General features: G+C 39.8%; 1 protein-coding gene across 1 annotated transcript in view; it reads left to right on the forward strand.

Annotated features, from left to right (window-relative positions):
- Positions 1–19,920, forward strand: part of LOC103472660 (dolichyl-diphosphooligosaccharide--protein glycosyltransferase subunit STT3B) — a 102,055-nt gene that overhangs the window by 74,224 nt on the left and 7,911 nt on the right. Inside the window, exons 6-13 of the mRNA XM_008422421.3 lie at positions 646–744; positions 3,164–3,310; positions 6,774–6,822; positions 8,989–9,143; positions 12,002–12,213; positions 16,178–16,365; positions 18,129–18,300; positions 18,783–18,956. Of these exons, the coding sequence (XP_008420643.1) occupies positions 646–744; positions 3,164–3,310; positions 6,774–6,822; positions 8,989–9,143; positions 12,002–12,213; positions 16,178–16,365; positions 18,129–18,300; positions 18,783–18,956 (1,196 nt within the window). The remainder of the gene's footprint in view (positions 1–645; positions 745–3,163; positions 3,311–6,773; positions 6,823–8,988; positions 9,144–12,001; positions 12,214–16,177; positions 16,366–18,128; positions 18,301–18,782; positions 18,957–19,920) is intronic.

The following is a 19,920-nucleotide window of genomic DNA, read 5'->3' on the forward strand; positions in this document are numbered from 1 at the left end:
AAGTTCCAGATCTTTACCTCCCCCCCCCCCCACTTCTGCTTTGTATCACACAGCTCCTTTTTCAGAAGCAGGTGTCTCTCTCCATCTCAAATAAGGATCCTACACAAAAGAATCTCCTGCTTTAATTAAACAGCTTGTAGGTTATGTTCCCTGGCAATTTGTCTTTTTTTTTTTTTTTCTGACTTGAATCAATAGCATATGTATGAAAAAGGGATTGCGGGAGGGCAGGTACAGCTACTTCAAAAACGAGCATCACTCTTCAGGAAGAGTATGAAATCTTAATTAAGCTGGTGTGTCTGGGAATCAGTTCCCCCCTCCAAGCCTCTAAAAGGCGGGAGTCGCATCGTTCCCGGCTCCCTGGGTGCATGCCGGGCACACACACCCCCCGCCACACTGTGCCGAGCCAACTCCCATTTTCTCAGCAAATGACATTAGATTAGCTATTTTGTATTTACTCCCTATGAGGTACGGCAGTGAAAATCAATAGACTTTAAACACCTCTATTGAGGTTGATTTTCCCCCTTAGTGGGCGCAGAACTGGAGTGCAGTAATGGGTTTTTTCATGCTGTAATTTATTTTCATTGTTGGATGTCTTATCTGGTGTCCCCTCTGTTTCTCCTTCTGCTTTATTTTGTCTTTTCTCAGCCTACAGCACCTTTTACATCGTGGGGCTCGTACTGTCAATGCAGGTCCCTTTTGTCGGCTTCCAGCCAATCAGGACCAGCGAACACATGGCTGCTGCAGGTAAGATCCTCCCTCTTTAGAAGCAGGGATGTTGTCTAGACTTTTGTTTTTAATGCATTTTCTGAGATATGTCTTTGAGTTCATTTATAGAGGGAGAAAACAAATGGCAGATTAAAGAAATAATTGTTTTTAACATGATTGCTGATGCCAACAAAAAGGATGGAGTTTTATAATGGAGAGTATGTAGAGATCTTGCAAAAACCTCCTCCATGAAGGAGATGTTTAGTCATCCTTCCTCCATGGAGGTATCAGCCTAGAGCTAAATCCTTTACAAAACCTGTGGAATTGGCTGAAGAGAGCAGAAGACAGGACCCTGGACTCTTCAGAAAGTGCAAAGTTCAAAGATTACTCTCTGAATCTCTCAGCATCAATAAATCTCTACATAAAGAGGCGTCCTACTGGTCAAAGGTGTTGAAAGCACAGTTACCAATATGATATATGTGCATTTTTTTTACACTGAGTAAATAAACTTAAAGATTTTTTTCTGAATACCGTTGACCCCTGGTATGTGTGGGGGTTTGGGACCACAAACACAGAATAACTAAAAATCCATGAATACCTGAGACTCCCTAGTCGTAGTTTAGCAGTTCAAACACTAAATGCACCTTAATATTAATTAATACGCACAGTGGAAGCCATCTTAGCACTACCGCAGAAGCTAAAATCTACACTCTTCCTTATTTCAGCTCTTGGGTGTACGGTCAATCAGTGCAGAGAAAAACAGACGGTGCTTCTGGATTGGCTACTTTGCAAACGCTAGCCAATAGCATTTCACGTAGCACTGCGACTATGAATCTTAACTGAGCTGCTTTTCCTTTCAGTTGTTTTACATTTCAAATTACATTTACAAATCTCAATTGTTGAGTCTGTGGAGACCGAACCATGAACAGACGAGGCTCCACTGGATTTCAATCCGACATTATTCTGGTGCCATAAAAGATAAATGTATATCTAAAGACTTTTATTCATCTTTATCAGGGACAGCAGAACAGCTCTTTGTGGTTGAGAAATAATGTCACAACATTTGATTGATGGACACATTTTTGGAAAAGGTCATAATTGCTCTTCTGTAAATTAAGTATTATATCTGTTTTTTTCCGTTGTAGATATAGATTTGTTTTCCTCTGCGTTTTTATTAGGCAGACTAATGATTAAATATGCATGATGACGAATGCACATCGCACCTTTTGGATTTTCTCATTTTAACTCTTGTTAAAATGTAAATACATTCTTGTAGTATTTTTCACCAACCAGTTGACTTTCTTCAGGATGTACCGGGTGTAAATTCCTCCTTGGCGTTAATCACTCTCTGTGGGAGAAAAGCGATCTAAGGTACATTTCCAAAGAAGAAACAACAAAGCACCCTTCCCTGCCACTCATGTGCAGTGCTCTCCAGTTTTGCTTTTGGAAAGTTTATTAAAGCCTGCCGAGTTTCAACTCTCAAGTGGGCCCATCTGCTGCCTAGGAAACGGCGATGAATACATTGGCAAGTGCTCCATTCATCCGTTCATGTTTGCTTTTTGGCACCTTTTGAAAATGAAGCAAAGCCCCCCCTTTTTTTCTTCTTTTTTTGAGAGTATTTTCTTAACGGTGCAGCAGGTGCACATTGAAGTGTCCCTGTTTTATCACTGGCAGCTGTGCGAGAGACGTTTAAGAAAAAAAAAAACATCTAAAAAATGTATCCCCTGGTTTTGGCTCCTGTCTCTCTTGGTGAGCAAAATGTGTTTCAGTATCATCAAGGTAGCAGCTGCTTAGAACATCTGGTGGCAGCATTCATGGAGCTCAGTGGGACCTGAGTGGAGCGGCTGAACCGCGGACCCACCGGGGCCGGTGGGACGTTTTCCCCCTTAGGCGAGGAAAGCAGCGCGGCGTAGACTGACGAGCACGTTAGCAGCACGGCAGCCCTCCAGGAGACGGGCAGGAACGTAACCGTGGAAATGGGAGAAAAGCTCTTCTGCCGGTCGCTGCGTAACGGAGGATTGAGGGAGGCACGGGGGGGGATTTCACGCAAGGTGATGCAAACTGGAGAAACCAGGTCGCTCTTTCGTTTCCGTTTTTATATACGAAACAGTCCAGACAAGCAAAGAGGTGATGGAGAGAGCGACCCAAAGAAAGTCTGAATGCGAAGTGTGACTGACTGGGGCTGCAAATGAAGATAAGGCAAGCACAGAGACGGGCATATTTACACAGATATGTCTCATGAATTTCAAATATGTTGTCCTGAGGTATTAGTCTTCAACATCTGCCTGGCTCGCCAAGGGGGATCTCATGGACGTCTTTGTGGGAACTCTGCAGAAATGACAAACCCACTTTGTACCCAGCAGGAGGCGGCATCAATCAGAGCCTCCTCAAACATTCAGCTGGAGTTTCCTTTGGATGTTTGCTCAATCTTTTATGTCTGCCTGTGCCTTTTTCTCAGGTGTGTTTGCTCTTCTGCAAGCCTACGCCTTCCTGCAGTACCTGAAGGACAGACTCACCCGGCAGGAGTTTCAGACGCTCTTCTTCCTCGGGATCTCTCTCGCCGCCTGCATCGTCTTCCTCACAGTCATCTATCTCACCTACACAGGTTTGCGTTTAGTTTTTTTATAAACTCATTTCTTTTATCAGGTCATATACGACATATTTCTCCTAAATGTTAACTTTCACCTTTTGTGACGGCAATAAAATATGTTATTTATTTATTTATTTAAAAAAAGAAATTAAGGAAGCTGTAGTTTTAAGATGATTTGTATTAATTAGTTGTACTATTTGATGTTTGGTTTAACTCAGATTCGCTGGATAATAAAAACTTTTGCATAATTTAGTGGTTAAAAGATAAAGAAGTTGTTTATAACTTGGCAGACACATTCCACCTCTGACTTAATTCAGAATTTAATTAAAAGCATCTCGTTTTTTCCCCCTGCTCATTAGTACCCCTCTGGGTTTTGTATAAACCTCAGTTAGCAGAGTGAGCTTATTGAACATGTTTATGCACCGAAACAATGAATTTTACTTCATTTCATTTTGTGCTCAAACCAACATGGCTTCACATTCTCTCATATTCATCTAAACTTTAATTTGTTTTTACATTTGGCTTTCCATCCATCTTTTTATCCTACAGCCTCTGGTTACTATAAGTATAAATTCGGACCACAACACTCTTTTGTTTCAATACATCAAAAATTGACATCCTGGAAGTTTATTAAGTGTTGAACTGAGAGGAAGCTTGGTATTCACTTTGCAATATCGCTCAGCATTTTAAGATGACACAATGTAAAAAAAAAAAAAAAAAAAAATTTTTTTGCAATATAACTTACTGCGGTTTTTTTTTTTAGTAAAACTGCAGACCTGATGCATTACAGTAAAGTGACGCTAAATAGGATTTTATTGCTATACATTCAGTCCAACAATATGGGTGGTTAAAAGAAACAAAATACTATAAATGAATCTTTTTCCCAGAATTTTAACTACTGTGGTTAGGAAATTGTGTTGCGGTTGGAAGACTGTTTTTCTGGGCAGATTGATAAAAATTTTTCTTGATGGCGATCCCAACCTGGAATTTAAGCCATTTCAGAGCTTTATTCTGCTGCCATGCGCTCATCCATGGTGTGACCTGCAGGCCTTCCCAGTGGGCTGCTAATCAGCATTCTGTCTGAAAATTACACTTGGAAGGCAAAATGGTAAACAAGCATAAACAGATATGAATATTGGAGCTTTGAATCTATTTTTTTGTGTGTGTGAATGATTTTGTGCCTGTGTTGTGCTTTTTTTTTGTTTGTTTTTTTGTTTTTTTGCATATGCAGCCAGCTGGGTGAACTTTGGACATGTTGATGGTTTTTCCCTAGACATTTCATCCCTCTGCGGCCATTATTCTGAACTTTAATATTCCTCTTCTGAGCGTATTTATTTGTTTCTTTTAGACTTTAAAGTTCAGCTTTGCCTGACCTAGATCTCTAAATCGTCCCCTCGTCTTTCCTCGCCCAGCGGTGCTTCGCCCCGCAGCACATCCTAAAGTGAAAGGGGAAAAAGTTCATTCCTTTAGGTATCTGTAAACTTTGTTTGCAAAGTTTCGCCGGCGACATTTTGAAATTCAACGTTCTGCTGCTCAGGATAATATATACAGCTTGTCCAGGACTTCTCTAAGTGCAGACAGATGGTGGAGCCCCGCGTACGGGCTGCTGACTCGCATGCGTGCAGACGTTCTGTCACTTGGACACTGGCTTCGTCTGGTAAAACATTGCCGTCTGTCTGCCATCAGAATTTAGCAGTAGGACTCTGATTGTTGGGCGCAGGGTGCCAGTTCTTCACAGAGACACTACCTACTCAGTCCTGTCTATCAAACTTTCATTTCAGAGTCAGAAGACAGGAACAGTACATTTTCCCCCTCAGTATCTTTACCACTGAGCCAAGTATTGATTGGGTAAATCAGTACTATCCTATGAATCACCTCGTAGTGTGTCTCCATTTATATTCCTGCTGCTTTTCTTCATCTCTTTTCTTGCCTGGTTTGGTTTACAGCTCTGTAACGTCTCATTTGGAGAGCTCTCCATCTTGTTTTAACCACCTGAGCGAAAGAACGGCTACAGGACAGAGTACGACTGAATGTTGGTGGAAAGATTTCAAGAACCTTAGAGTGTGTGGGTACCGTTTTTAATTTGTTTGGGCTCCAGCAACCCTCAGGAAACCGAGCTGGAATATATTCTAGATCAAAGCCTAACTAAGAGACATTTGTAAATGCCCTGTGAGGTCTAATTTGCAACTTAAATGGTTTCACTTACATTTAAAAACAAGTCAATTCCACTAATTAAATAGCATCAATAAAATATATTTTGAGCACAGACTTGTTCTCTGCTGAAGGATTTCTTGTCTTTAGACTCCAATTGCTTTGTACTTTTTGCCACTTCTGGACTTGCTGTTCATGTTTTACTTTAGTCAATATTTGAGTTTTATTTTATTTAATTTTTTAACAGCAAAGATACTTTGAGAAAGCTGAATTCTAATAATTTCTGCAAATAGCTAGTTAGCTCGTTTGGTGCCAGAGGAAAACCTCAACTGGAAGAGACAACTTTCTGCTTTCTGCTTAAAAGCATTTTGCACACAAGAGCTCTAAATTCAATTTAATCTTGTAATTTTACAGTGCAGCTCTTTTTACATGGGTAAAAATATTTTTCAATTGAAAAACTGCTTAATTGTATGTTCTTTTTGACACAGACTAGATTACTTTGAAACAATTTCTCGTTTCTAAGATTTAGCTTTACTGGTTGGTACAAAATTTAAATTCCTTCCCAGTTTTAGTTCCAGATTTAATCCCATCCTCAAGCACAGATATATTTTTTTAAATAATATTAAACTCCATGATTGTTTGCTTAGGAGAAACTGGACCTTTTTAATTCACTAAATTATACATGGTTTTGTTGAGTCCCAGGTCATGTTGGTATTATTGTTAATTAGAAAGCAGAGACAGAGTCTTTGATGCTGAACCGCGTATCAGATCTCTGCCTCCGGTCGTTTATCTGTAGGGCAGAGCTAAGTAAATGGGAGGAATGTCTTAATGACAAATGGTGTGAAAAGAAGCCAGTTTATAAATAACACTATTGCTCTTTTAAAATTAAAAATGATCCGATGGTCGATGCAAGGCAGTGTGTTTGTCATTTTAGTTTGACCCACATTTATTTAGTAAAGAGCCTCCATCCTGTCGTTTCCAAGGTCTTTGTTACTCTGACAGAGAAACGTTTTGCCCAATTGTTCTGCTTTGAATAAAACGAGTAAGTGGTTTTATTGTGAAGTTATTTATTTCAGACTGTATATGTATTCTCTGCTGCTGAAATAACGATAGACCCAAACTGCCCTGTTAGTTTTTCTTGCATTTTAAAATTTTTTTTTTTGCTTAAATGTTTCCATAGTTTTAAGAACTTTTTATTGTTCCACTTCAGATTAATATAGTTGAGCAAACCTTCCACACACCTCCAAACAGTCCTTGCATGTCAAGTGTTTAATAAAAAGCATTAACACAGAAGCATTACCTTATTGATCGTCTCTCCTGTCTGCAGGATACATCGCTCCATGGAGCGGCCGCTTCTACTCGCTCTGGGACACCGGGTAAGCTCTGCTGACCTTCACACTCCCGCCTGTCGATGGAACACTTGTCCAGTCGACCGCGTGTGTGCATTTGTTTTCCGAGACGGCAATAAAGCCGTCCTGCGATCGTCCCTGGAGGGAAAACGCTGCTGATCCAGGCCGCGTTGAACAATGCACAAGGCACTTCCTGTTCTCCAGATGCTCTGCAAAGTGTGGGATTTTTCCAACACAAGCAATCAATCCCTTAAACTCCAACTTGCTGAGATAAGCAGAACGGGGATATTTTGTTTGGGATGGGGATTTTTATTTTTTATTTTTTTAGCTCTGTCCTTCCAGAAAGAAAATCTGCTACCCTAGTTTCTCAGCTTTTTCAAGCTGCAACATCAAACCGCTTGAATATTTAAAATAATATTTTTAGACACAGCTCAGAGAACCCACTGCACCGAACCCCATTGAAAACATCCTGGTTATTCCACCAAATATTGATTTCTGAACCCTTCCTGAGTTAAAACATTAGTATTGTTGTTTCTGAATTAATGTGAACTTGTCTTCTTTACATTATTTGAGGTCTGAAAGCTCTTCATGTTTTTCCTTATTCTGACCACTTCTTACTTTCTGCAAAATAAATACTAAATTTTTGCTTGGAATTTTAGAGACATTTTGTCAGTAGTTCATAGAATAAAAAGAAATGTTCATTTTTCTCAAACGTAAACCTATAAAAAGTAAAATCAGATAACTGATGAGTTTGCATTGGTCTCCTAATTCCTTCCAGAACTGAATATATTTATATAATTTCTCTAATTAGTGTTTTACCTCACAGTAGAGGAATTTTAATCCACTATTTTCAAGCCTCGTTATAGGCCTGTTTAAGGTCATGCAACATGATCTCGATCAGATTTAAGTTTCGGCTTTGACTAGGCCGATTAAAAATTGTCACTTTGTTTATAAAACCATTCAGAGGGGATTATCTGGAGTGATTTTGGATCATTATCCAGCTCTCTAAACCAGGTGAGCTTCAGTTTAAGGTCACAAACTGATGGCTGGAGATTCTCCTTCAGGGTTTTCAGTTAGAAAGCAATTCTATTAATTACATGCCATTTATGCAGCAAAACAGCACCAGAGCATCATACCACACCGTGTTTGACGGTAGGATGAGGTCCTTTTTCTAATGTTGGTAGTAGATGTGATATATGATGCACATCTACCAGAAAGACCCACTCGCATTTCATCATCTCAGAATATTTCTCTAAAAGTCTTGGGAATCATAAAGATCTTTTTGACCAATGTGAGGCAGACCGTTGTGTTCATTTCAGCCAGCAGTGGTTTTTGCTGTGGATCTGTCCCGTGGACGAGTTTTGCCCAGCCTCCTTCCTGTCATTGAATCGTGTTGACTGAACTTCACCAAGGGAAGCGAGGCCTGCAATTCTTCAGATACTCTGCATTATTTTGTGACCTCCTGGATGAGTTGTCAATGCGCTCTGTGTGTAAGATTTGCAGCCTGGAACTCCTGGGAATGTTCACAATTCAGCGTTTCATGTTTTCTCCGTTTGTGGCTAATGAGTCACTGGTTCACTGCAGTCCCAAAGCTACAGAAATGGCTCTGTAACCCTTTCCAGACTGTTTCTCATCTTCTCTTGATGATTAAGACATGATGTGTTGCTTTTTGAGATCTTTTATCCTCTTTCATTTAAGAGACTGTTTAAGTGACTCTTCAGTTCTTCAGGTCTGGTGATGGTCGGGCCTCGATGTGGCTTTGAAAGTGATTTAAAAATGTGGTTAATCTGGTGTTTTATAATTTAATGAGTTTAATGAGCCAGATTAGTTTCTAAATGTAAACTGCACTTTGTATTTATTCAAGGTTTCTTTATTTGATATTAAAATTTATTAGATTTTTAAAAATTAAAACAGCAAAAACGGAAATATCTAAGGTATAAATCTTTTTTTCTTTTCACTGTGTGCATAAAAGCTATTGACTTTTATGTTCATTTTTGGCAAAATAAAATCTGAAATTACAGTTGATTTAATCAGATTCACCATAGTCATATTAAATCTGATTAGTATGCAGAGAAGAAATGATTCTTCATATTTTATCCTTGATCAGAAGATCTGTTGTGTAATTGTTCTGTTTGCAGGGAGAGCACATAAATTATAACCTGCCTGTGTCTTCCTCCTCTCACGTCTCCATAGTTACGCCAAGATCCACATCCCCATCATTGCATCGGTGTCGGAGCACCAGCCGACCACGTGGGTGTCCTTCTTCTTTGATCTCCACATCCTGGTCTGCACCTTCCCAGCAGGCCTTTGGTTTTGCATCAAGAACATCAATGATGAACGCGTGTTTGGTGCGAAGATTTATTTATTTATTAAAAAATATTTACATCATAAAACCTTAATTTGACCTGTTGCGTTGAGCTGCAATGTGAGCCGTCTGTGTTTTATTGCTTCTGCTGCCTTCAGTTTGTTTACTCCTGCTTTGCTTTCTGCAAATATTTTTTATATTTTGCTAAAAACTGGGATGATGAATCCATTATTTTGAGTCGAGCTGAGATCCACTGCATAGATTTTAAATAAATCAAAACATTTTTGATGTTCGAGGGACAAACAATGAAGCCTGACGACTTCAATGCTTTAAGAGTTTTGTTTTTGATTGCATGATCGTCAAACATAGGATTTTCCTCACACTTTGGTTGAAATGATAAAAACTGGTCAGCCCTTAACATAATATAGGCTTCTAATATTGTCTATTATTGCACATATCTTTGTTTTGTGAGTGTTCAAGACCACAGTCAGAGACAAAGGCAGATAGAATACAGAATGTTTGCTCATAAGTTAATAATAGTAGAGCTCGATGCAGCTGCTCGGTTTGCTTTCAACATGTCAAACCAGCTACAAGCAGAACACAAACCAACATGTTGCTCTGTGGTGTAGATAATTAAGAGATGGAGCTGGTTGTCTTACTTACATGCAGCCATTTCTTCAGCTCTGGGAAACCTCTCATGTTGAGTTTGGGACCAAAATAAAATTCAGTAAAATTGTTCAAAACAAAGAAAAATGTCTCAACTAATTTAGCCTAAAGGCCAAACTCCTATCACACCCTTTATTCAAAATAGAACATTCAGACTATGCCCCCCTAATGCAGCTTGTGACTTATTACCTGCATGTAGTATTTATGTGTTTGTCTGGCGTAGATTTGTCATTTTGTTTTAGCATCTTAAATTAATTTTGAACCGGGGAAAGCAAATTGAGAATCAGATGTTTCTAGAAACACGTCTTTAGGGGAAAATGTGTAAGGATAAACAGAAACTTTTCTAGATGTCAGTTAGCATCTTAAAAAAACAAACTTGCGATGGCTTTGTTTTTACTGTCGGCTCATCAGCAGCTCTCTGTGCTTTGCTCTTGTTATTCTGCGGTTTGTAGTGAAACATTTCAGACCGTCCCGACCTGTAGTTTGTCTTCACCTACTTTGAAGTATTCCTATTCTTAAGACCACTTCAAACTGTGGTAACTTTGAGAAACATTCTTAATCAGGCTTATTTAATAGTTAATCGGAAGCTTTATCCACCACCTTTGTTATGACGCTGCAGCTCAGATAGTCGATCAATTACACTTTATGCTCACACAGCAGGGAGGGAAGAAAACATTCATAATTACTTCTTTACTATAAACATTAATGCTGACTCATTAATACAGTCAACATCATCGATTATATCTAGTTGGGGTAACTATTTTTGACTAGTGTGAAACTAAAGTGACATTTACAGTTTCGCACAAATCCACTCGAAAAACCTGCTGCAGAAGAAACGCAGAGGAGCTTAGTGTAACAAACTCTTCTTCCTAATATACTTTGAGACTGACATTAATAACAGACTGCAGCAAATCCTGCTGCATGTTAATCTTTTCCATTACTGTTCAAATTTCAAATGATCCTTGGAACAAAATCTGGCAACTGATGTATATGTGAAATATGAAAAATCGTTATGTAGACGCATGTAATATAACGGTTTCACATTAGCGGTTGCGCTAAATGTTTTATTCCTTCCAGCAGCCAGTGTCACGTTACTCACGTCTTGGCAGTTTGGAAGGGATATTTCAGCTTGAGGAGTTTTTGTGAACTTTAGGCTGACAGGTGCTTCTTTGTTCTTGATGAAATAAATGTTTTTTCCACCACAGGGTCTTCATTTATGTCCGGATGGAGCTGAAAGCTCTGCAGCGGTTATCTGTTGTCCTTATATGCCTTGGTAGAATATTTTTTGATTTGCTTGGGGTTATAAATCAGCCTCCTGTTTTTGTGACTCAGCTGCTTGTTAAGTGTTAAGATCTTTCAGCTTTTAAGCAGACCGACCGACTGACTGCATCTTCACAAAACCTTTTTATGTTTTTTTTTGTTTTGTTTTGTTTTTTACATTTTTTATTTAGAAAGACAGATTTCCATTACAATCGCTAATTACAACTTAACCCATTTAAGGTTGTACATAAGGATAGAAGCAGAGAGTCAAAGTAATTTCTTACATACATACTGCCTTTCTGGTATTTTCTTTTACAGACTGTTACTAATTTTAGTTGTGAACGATAACAAAAATTAACAACATTGAACAAAAATGGGGATTGCACCAACTTGAGTCATAAAGACCACATGAACATAAAAGGGCAGGACACATAATTCACAAGAATAATCAAATGAAGTCGGATCTAATTGGTTTTACATACTCAGTCCATTTGGTCCAGATCTTATAAAATTTTCCTATTTCAACTTGGAGGGAAAAAGAGATCTTTTCCATAACATAAATTCGATAAACCATCTCAATTCATTCATCAATAGTGGGTGGGTTTGGTTTTAGCCATTTACCTTTTTATGTTTGCAGTAAAAGACACTTGGGGCACCAAAGGAAGGCAGATTTTTAGTTCTTAAGGAAAGGATCATAGCACTCTACCTCTGTTCAGCAGCTAATTAACCAATAACGGCTATTGATTAGCCGTGCACCTGTAGAGCAGGTTGGGCAAGGATAATGTTCAGCCATTGTTCTCTGTTCAGGGTTCTGCAAAGACTGATTATGCTGCCTGACTTTTACTGCCCAGACTCCTTATTTTGCAGGTTTATCTCCGTTCAGATACATTCAGACCTTGTTTATCCTCATCTGACCTTTTTTGTTTAGCTTCAAACGGTTTCTTACCCTCCTCCTTCTTCTCTCTGCCTGCCCAGTGGCCCTGTACGCCATCAGTGCCGTGTACTTTGCCGGAGTGATGGTGAGACTCATGCTGACCTTGACGCCGGTGGTGTGCATGCTGTCTGCTGTGGCGTTCTCCAGCGTCTTTGAGCATTACATGGGAGATGACACCAAGAGGGAGAAGCCGCCTGCTGAAGATAGCAGCGACGAGGACGACAAGAGGAACTCTGGGAACCTTTACGACAAGGCAAGTCTCACTGGGAAAAACCCAGAGCTTTATTTAATTCTAAAGTGAAGGGAAACTTGTTTTATATAAACTAATTGCACACAGAGTGTTTGTGTTATCTTTGATGGTTATGTCTAAGAGAAAGTTGATACTTAAATCTGAAAATGACATAAATGGTGAAGCCAGCTTACTGGCCAGACAGGTTCATGGTCATTAAGACCAGTGTTGGTGCTTTTGGCTGTGTGGGTAGGTGTCAAGTGCAGCTGGACCAAGAAATCGGCTTCTCCTTAAAGCTCGTTAGCCTCTGTGTGTCAATAACTGTCTGCTGGATTGTAATGTCAACAGTATTCCCCATAACTGTGTAGAGCATAACAAACAAATAATTTTGTGTACGTGTACTGTGCTCCACATTGGTGTCCGTGGATGTACTTTTCAGTAGGTCAACATTTCCGTGTTGATCTTTACGGGTCCTGGATAAGAGCAATAAAAAAAAGAAAAAAAAAGAAAAAGATCATTAAAAACATAAAAAGTCTTTGTGTAGTAGATCTATTTTAAACATAAATGTGTTGTGTTCTACGCAGAAATTAACTGCCTTGGATGCACCTGTATGGTGTTTAGGTGTTAATGAACTGCTGAGGTCTCACCACAACCTGTGCAGTTTGAACGTATTGACACATCCCTCTGCTTCCCTCCCCGCTCCCCAACTGTTTGAGTAAACTGTGATTCAGCAGTGACTCAGCTGCTGCAGTTTCACGTCGTTGCCATCCTCTTAGCCGGCTCACTTCGTTGAATTTAGAAGCGCGTTCTGGAATCATTTCACAGCAGTAATTTAAAAAAATAAGACGTGGAAAGGTTCTTCCCACCCTGCGACCCCAGTAGCGCTTTCCTGGAGGTGTTTATGTTTAAGGAACGAGTCTCGTAAACCAAATGAATGCCTGTAAAAAATACATAAACAGCATGCACATGCAGTTATTGATTTAAGAGCATTAAATGCAATGAATGAAACAGAACATTATAATTTAAGTATTGTTTATACTGACGACTTAATTCAGAGAGATCGTAAACACTTTTCTTTTATGAGCAGATCGTTCAGCACCACCAACGTGTCGTCCTGCATAAAGCTTGTTTGTTAAAGGATTCTGTCCTCTGAAGTAGTCCTGTTTATATTCAGTTAGTTAGGCCCTTAATTAAGTTTTATTTATTCAGGCGGTTTAATCAAGGTAATGGGTCTGTTCCACAAGAGCAACCTGTGAAGAAAGTGCAAGCTCTTCTCATCAAATCAGAAAGCCAAACATTTATCATGCACAGCAGCTCGAGATCTCATTACAAATGCCAGTAAACTGCCACAATTCAGATTCTGTTCTTTTCAAATGAGCTTATAGCCTAGCTAAATGCTAATCACAATATTATATCCAAGCACATTGCTAGAAAAATGGATCCAGTTTTTAGGATTGAATTAAAATCAGTCCATTATGACATTCATATTGTCAACCTATGTAAAGCCTACAGCCTTACATAGTCTGATTCAAAGAAAATTACAAAACCAGTCATATTTAGTTGATCGTTTCATGCCAGGTGTCTTTTCGAGGACGCCTAGCTTGTTGCATTCAGCCATTGTTTTTTTTGTGTGTGTGTGTGTGTGTGTGTGCATGCACTGTCACCGCTTGTACATGCATGTGGTGACAGTGGAAAGGAACATCCGTCTTTTAGCAAGAAGAAACTTTCTTCACAACCATGTTCAGAGTGAGTGGTGACCTATAGAAGTGATGCACTAAAATGAAACAGGATCAGGTCAGGAAACCTTTGTTTGGGATGAAAAACAAACGAGATGCATCAGTAAATTGTAGCAGTAGTTTTACCAAGGACTCCAGGAGGAATGGCTAAACACAGAAGCAGTGAATCAAGAGAACTTTCAGTAGGAAATTAAAACAAAGAGCTCTGATGCACAGAGTACTTTCTATGAAAATGGAAAAACAATGTATTATTTCATCAAGGAGACATAGCTAAGAACAGAAGCACTGAGTAGGAAGTCTTTCCCATAGGATAGTAGTACGGAGTAAACAAAGTTAATGACACCAATAACCCTCAGTGAATTCATCCAGCAGAACACAGAAGCTCTGGGACAGGATCACCTTCTGCCAGAAAGAAAAAGAAAGACGATTCTAAGTGCTTAAGTACAGAGAAGCTGGACAACACCTCTTTGACGAGATCTCGGATCTGATCTAAAATGCTCCTTTGTGTCTAGACTTTGGTTTCTAAGTGTCAGACTTGTAACCTTTCCAAGCTGCACAGCAGGTGTGAGAAAGATGACAAACAGCCACATCCTGTGCTTGGTGTTGGACTTTGTGTTTCACGTCTCTTGTACTTTGAAAGTATCCGAGCAGGAGTGTATATTCCGGGGGGATTTTCAAGCGAACCCCGCTGTCCAATACTGGTTCAAGCCAAGGGTAAAACAATCAAACCAGCTCAGATCTGATAAATATCAAGTCCAGTTCATTGAGAAACTAAGCAGCAGCTACACAAAACGCTGACCCATCACTGAAGATCCGGTTTATATGGTCATGACTTTGCAGTTCATCTACTTCTGCAGGACAGTGACTCTTTAGAAGACGACAACATGCACATTTTTGTCAGGGAAGGTGGTTCCAGAGTGGAGGGAAAGAAGCTTTTTATGTTAACCGTGAAAAAGCAAGACTAAGCAGAGGAAGTGGCCTTGGGTTTCGTCTTTCTAACACCTACACTGCTGCCTTAAATCAGCTTAACAGCCTTTCACACCCGAGACGTGATCAAAGCAGCTCTCATGGCGTCATGTTTGGGTTAAGTGAAAACTACTCAAATTTTGACCTGAATGGATGGGTAGGACCGGTGACTCGGGTGACCTTAAAGGCCTTTTTAATGCTATTAACGGACCAGTTAACATAACTGAAGAAGCTTTTTGGATCAGTTTTGAAACATCTGCAATGAGTGAGAAAAATCTACACTTGCGTAGTTGATGCAAACGGAAAAGAGAGACTAAAACAAAGGAACACTTGAGTCAAGAGCATGCTCTGAGAAATAAAATGCCTCCAGTAAACAGCAGCAGCGTCTTTCCTTTCGTCCAGGAAGAAACGCAACTTAACATAAAATCATAATGTTCTTTTGTGTAAAAAGAAGCAGTTAATTAGAGTAATAGTTTTTAGATCTATGTCCAAGAAAGACCTAGCCAAACAAGGAAGCAGTGAGATTAGAGCACTTTCTGTAGGAACAAAACAGAGGGGATAAACGGTGCTAAAGCCAGCAGAAACTCCATCAGAGGTTGTAAAATAAGAGACACAAAAGAACTGAGCCAGGGATCTTTATCTTTGGAAGAAAGAACACAGAACTCTGAGTAAATTCCAGCAGAAACGGCAAATATTGCATCGTCTGAGAGTAGCGAGAAAAAAAATAAATTGATAAAAATGTTTAAGTCCTCCAGCTCTTGAAGCCTTAAGCAGCGTAACTATTTAGATTGTGCAAGATGTCTTAGTTTTAAGCTTGTTCTTCCTCACAAAAGCTGCGGGCTGGTTTCACGAACACCACAGTCGGTTTATTTTGCACTTTGCTTTATGTTTTATGCCTGTAGGAAAAGCAGCAACAGCAGTACATGTGTTAGTTTTCAGTTTAACATCTCATCACCTGGAAATATCTGATTTTGTGTCATTTGCATTTTTCTTTCCTGATTTTAAATTCTGGCGCCGTGCTTATTAACAGTTTGCAGTCTTCCTCTGCAGCTGAGCCGTGATTTTCAGCTGTAAAATAATATTAACTCATCACAGCGTTTCACGCAGCAGTTCTCGGACGCATCTTCACACAGCGCAGCAAAAAAAAAAAAAAAAAAAAGTTGTGGACACTCCAAAAGACTTTGTTCATTTAGACGGATTAATAATGCATGCAGTTAAATAATTTATACCTCTGGAAGCTTTTGAATTTTTCCGTCTGTGATAAGAGCAAATGTCTCCCCCTGCAGGCGGGCAAGGTGCGCAAGCACGTGTCTGAGCAGGAGAAGGCAGAGGAGGGTCTGGGCCCCAACATCAAGTCCATCGTCACCATGCTCATGCTGATGCTGCTCATGATGTTCGCCGTCCACTGCACCTGGGTGACCAGCAACGCCTACTCCAGTCCCAGCGTGGTGCTGGCGTCATACAACCATGACGGGTGAGAGCCGTGCGGCGCTCCGTTGGTGGAGATCCCGTAACTGCCTGCAGCTGTGATGGTCCATAACGCAGGAAGACCGATTTGAATGGTCTTGCTGGCAAATTAGCACATATGCATGTATGCAGGACTGCACAGAACTTCGGGTTCGTGCACATGTATATTTCATGAGCTGTATGGAAATATTGACGTGTCCCTGGAAGATCTGATATATTGTTTAACATGGTTTTTGTAGGTTAACGCAAACACCGGTGGACCTTCTCTGAATTTGTAAAAAGCTCATATATTATTCTCTCTGCCATGCTTCACAGGCCTAATTATTCTTTTAAAGCCCTTAGGAAGAAATATTGAAGGCTAAATGGTGGACCCACAAGTTCTCATGCATAAATTTATGACGTTACTGTAGGAGCTCAGACAATTGTTTAATCATGCTATTCTTGGCTACATGCCTGTCATATTTGCTTCTTCGTTTTGGATGTACGCATACATACACACACACACACACACACACACACACACACACACACACACACACGTTCAGACGAATACACACGCACAGATTTAATGGAATAAACCATGTGGTTAATTAACTTTTCTTCATGAGGTAAATTTAATGACCAACAGCTTCTTAATTTCTTATGAAGAGTTGTTTTTATAAGATGTTGCTATTCTGATTGAACATCTTAACTAAATATAGCCCTTATTCATACAAACAAGTCTCATTAAGATGGAAAACTCTTTGTCAAGAAGCACCTGGTTCTAAAACATGAATATCTCCTGCAGGCAGAAATGTCCTTGCTACAGAATTCATGCTGCTTGAACTTTTTCACATTATAAAAACAAACTTTAATGTCTTTATTGGGATTTTAGGTTACAGACACAAAGAGGATCATCATTATGGGGAATTAAAACGATACGACGTTTTTGAAACGTGTGTTTTCCCATTGGAGGTCGAGACCAGAGCAGAGGTTTGCCTTCCAACAGGACCACAACCCTAAGCTATCATGGAGTAGTTTAAATAAAAGTGTACTCAGGTTCAAGTGGCCTAGTCAAAGTCCAGATCCAGTTGAACATTTTGGGCAAGACTTAAAAATTGACATCCATAGATACTTTCAATCACATCTGTCTGTACTTGGTCTATTTTACAAAATTACCTAAGGCTATGATGAGTAAGAAGACTGTGTCTGGGCCAAGCAAAGTAATAAAGAAGGGGAAGTATGATTATGATATACATATATATATATTTTTTTTAAGTTGGGATTTTCGTGGGCTGCGTCTGAAGCTCCACTGCCACAGCGTTGTTTACAAATCTCCAGATTTTTCAGCAAAAAACTAAATGAAATACAATCTCAGCAGAGGGTGGTTCATACGTTTGTCACTAAGTGATGAAGCAGCTGGAGCATCATATCAAGTGGCGATACACATAGTTAAAGCAGGTAAACCTCGCATCATCAGTGAAACGTGTATGAATGGAAGATCAAGTGTAGCAACAGCAAAATGTTCACAGAAAAAACAGCAGTAATGTAGTTTGGATGGTGCCATTGATTGTCAATGTTCTCACACTATGAAAACTCCCAAGTTAGAGAGTTGAATACAGATTCATGTTACGAGACCTGCTTCATTTATGTGCTACTTTGTGTAAGCTAATCGCAGTCAGTTAGTGATTATAACACGAGAAAATCTGAAAACCTCAGGAGACATTGACACTTTTCTGTACAGTCCTCCTTCCTGCCGGTGTGGTCACCTGTTTTCTTTCTTCCCATTAGGACTCGTAATATCCTGGACGACTTCCGAGAGGCTTATTATTGGTTGAGACAGAACACGAACGAGCATGCGCGCGTGATGTCGTGGTGGGACTACGGATACCAGATAGCCGGCATGGCCAACAGAACCACGCTGGTTGATAACAACACATGGAACAACAGTCACATAGCTCTGGTAAAGCCTCCCTGTTTCCGTCTGATGTTGCTCTTCTACCCAGAGAAACGAAAGCATTCCTCTTCCTGCGACTGAGTCGTTTGCAGCTCTTTAGCGAGTTTTTATGTAATTGCCACATTATGCATCATCACTTGTTTAAACTTGTTCTGCCGAATTTTCACTGAGGGAAATAAAAGTCAATTCTTGTCAGATATTTTTTCCCAGCTTTGATTTATTTTTCTTTCTTTAAACTGCAGAATGCAGACAAATGTTTTCATCTCTTAGTTAAATCGTAAAGCCCTCCAGCTCCGCTCCGTCTTGTTTTTCTACCTGCTGCCTCTCGTCTCTGCAGCGTCTATCCACAGGAAATGTAATTACAGAGAATACATGATTGTATTTCTGTTCAATAATTCTCCTTTCTGCCGCTGCAGTATTGAAGCCTGGCGTCTTTTCAAAACAGGAAACGCCAATTAAAGTCTAACTCCCGCTGTCGATGTTTTCAGGTGGGGAAGGCCATGTCGTCCAACGAGAGCGCGGCCTACGAGATTATGAGGTCGCTGGATGTGGATTACGTGCTGATCATCTTCGGAGGAGTAATCGGCTACTCCGGCGACGATATAAACAAGTTCCTGTGGATGGTGAGGATCGCTGAAGGGGAGCACCCCAAAGACATCAGGGTGAGTGATGGATGGCGGTAACTGTCTGCGAACGAGAACGCAGCAGCGCGAGAGATTGATGCTTCATGTTGGAAATGGCCAGAAGAAAAAAAAGAACGTGCATCTCTGATGACTGAGATGAATGAAGACGCGTTATTGGACTTGAAGGAAGCTGGGTTCATTTTTTTTTTTTTGCCTGATTTGATTCAAAGAAACAAACGGCATGGCTGACAGAAGAGTAAACATCTTTACCAGTGAGCTGAACATCTTTCAGTTCAGCAGTCAGTTTGGTTTGAAGCTGCCCAACTCTATTAGGGTTGTTAGCAGACAAGTTCCAACTAAAACAGTGGATTCCTGCCGTTTTAGGGATTTTTCTGAACAACTTGACTCCTAATTGTGTGTGGGAAAATTTGCTGATTTTCTTCTTTTATCCTAAAGCATATCTAAAATATTCAAAAGAAAGTGCAGCTCGGGAAGCTGAAATGCGTCGACGTAATGCTACCTGACACAATATTGGCTGGGTTTGCAAAGCAGCCAATCCAGGAGCGACGTTTATTTTCTTCTGTGGCGATTGGCTGTAACCCCTAAGAGCTGAGATGAGCAAGACTGCAGACATTAGCTTTTACCAGAATGCATATTGATGCATATGAAGGCATTTTTAGTGTCTGAACTACAATAGGCACTTATAAGGGTTATAAGTATAGCAGCTGTACTCCATATCTTCTGTGGATACTTTGTGTCCTGTAGATTCATAATTCAGTTTTCTATACAATATTGATTTAGGTTTGGACTTTTCACATAAAGACTCTTTGCTCTCCTGCTGGATTTCAGGATTTAGCCAAAATAAACCGTCAGTTTAGCTTCTAATACAAAGTAAAGAAATGTTTATTTTTACATGACATTTTTGTACATTCCTTTTTTCATTCATTAAATGTATTAAAACTAGAACTCATTATAATCCATGATTGAAACCATTAATCACTTA

This window comes from Poecilia reticulata, chromosome 11, assembly GCF_904066995.2.
Source record: "Poecilia reticulata chromosome 11, P_reticulata-male-v2, whole genome shotgun sequence".
Lineage (NCBI taxonomy): Eukaryota > Metazoa > Chordata > Actinopteri > Cyprinodontiformes > Poeciliidae > Poecilia > Poecilia reticulata.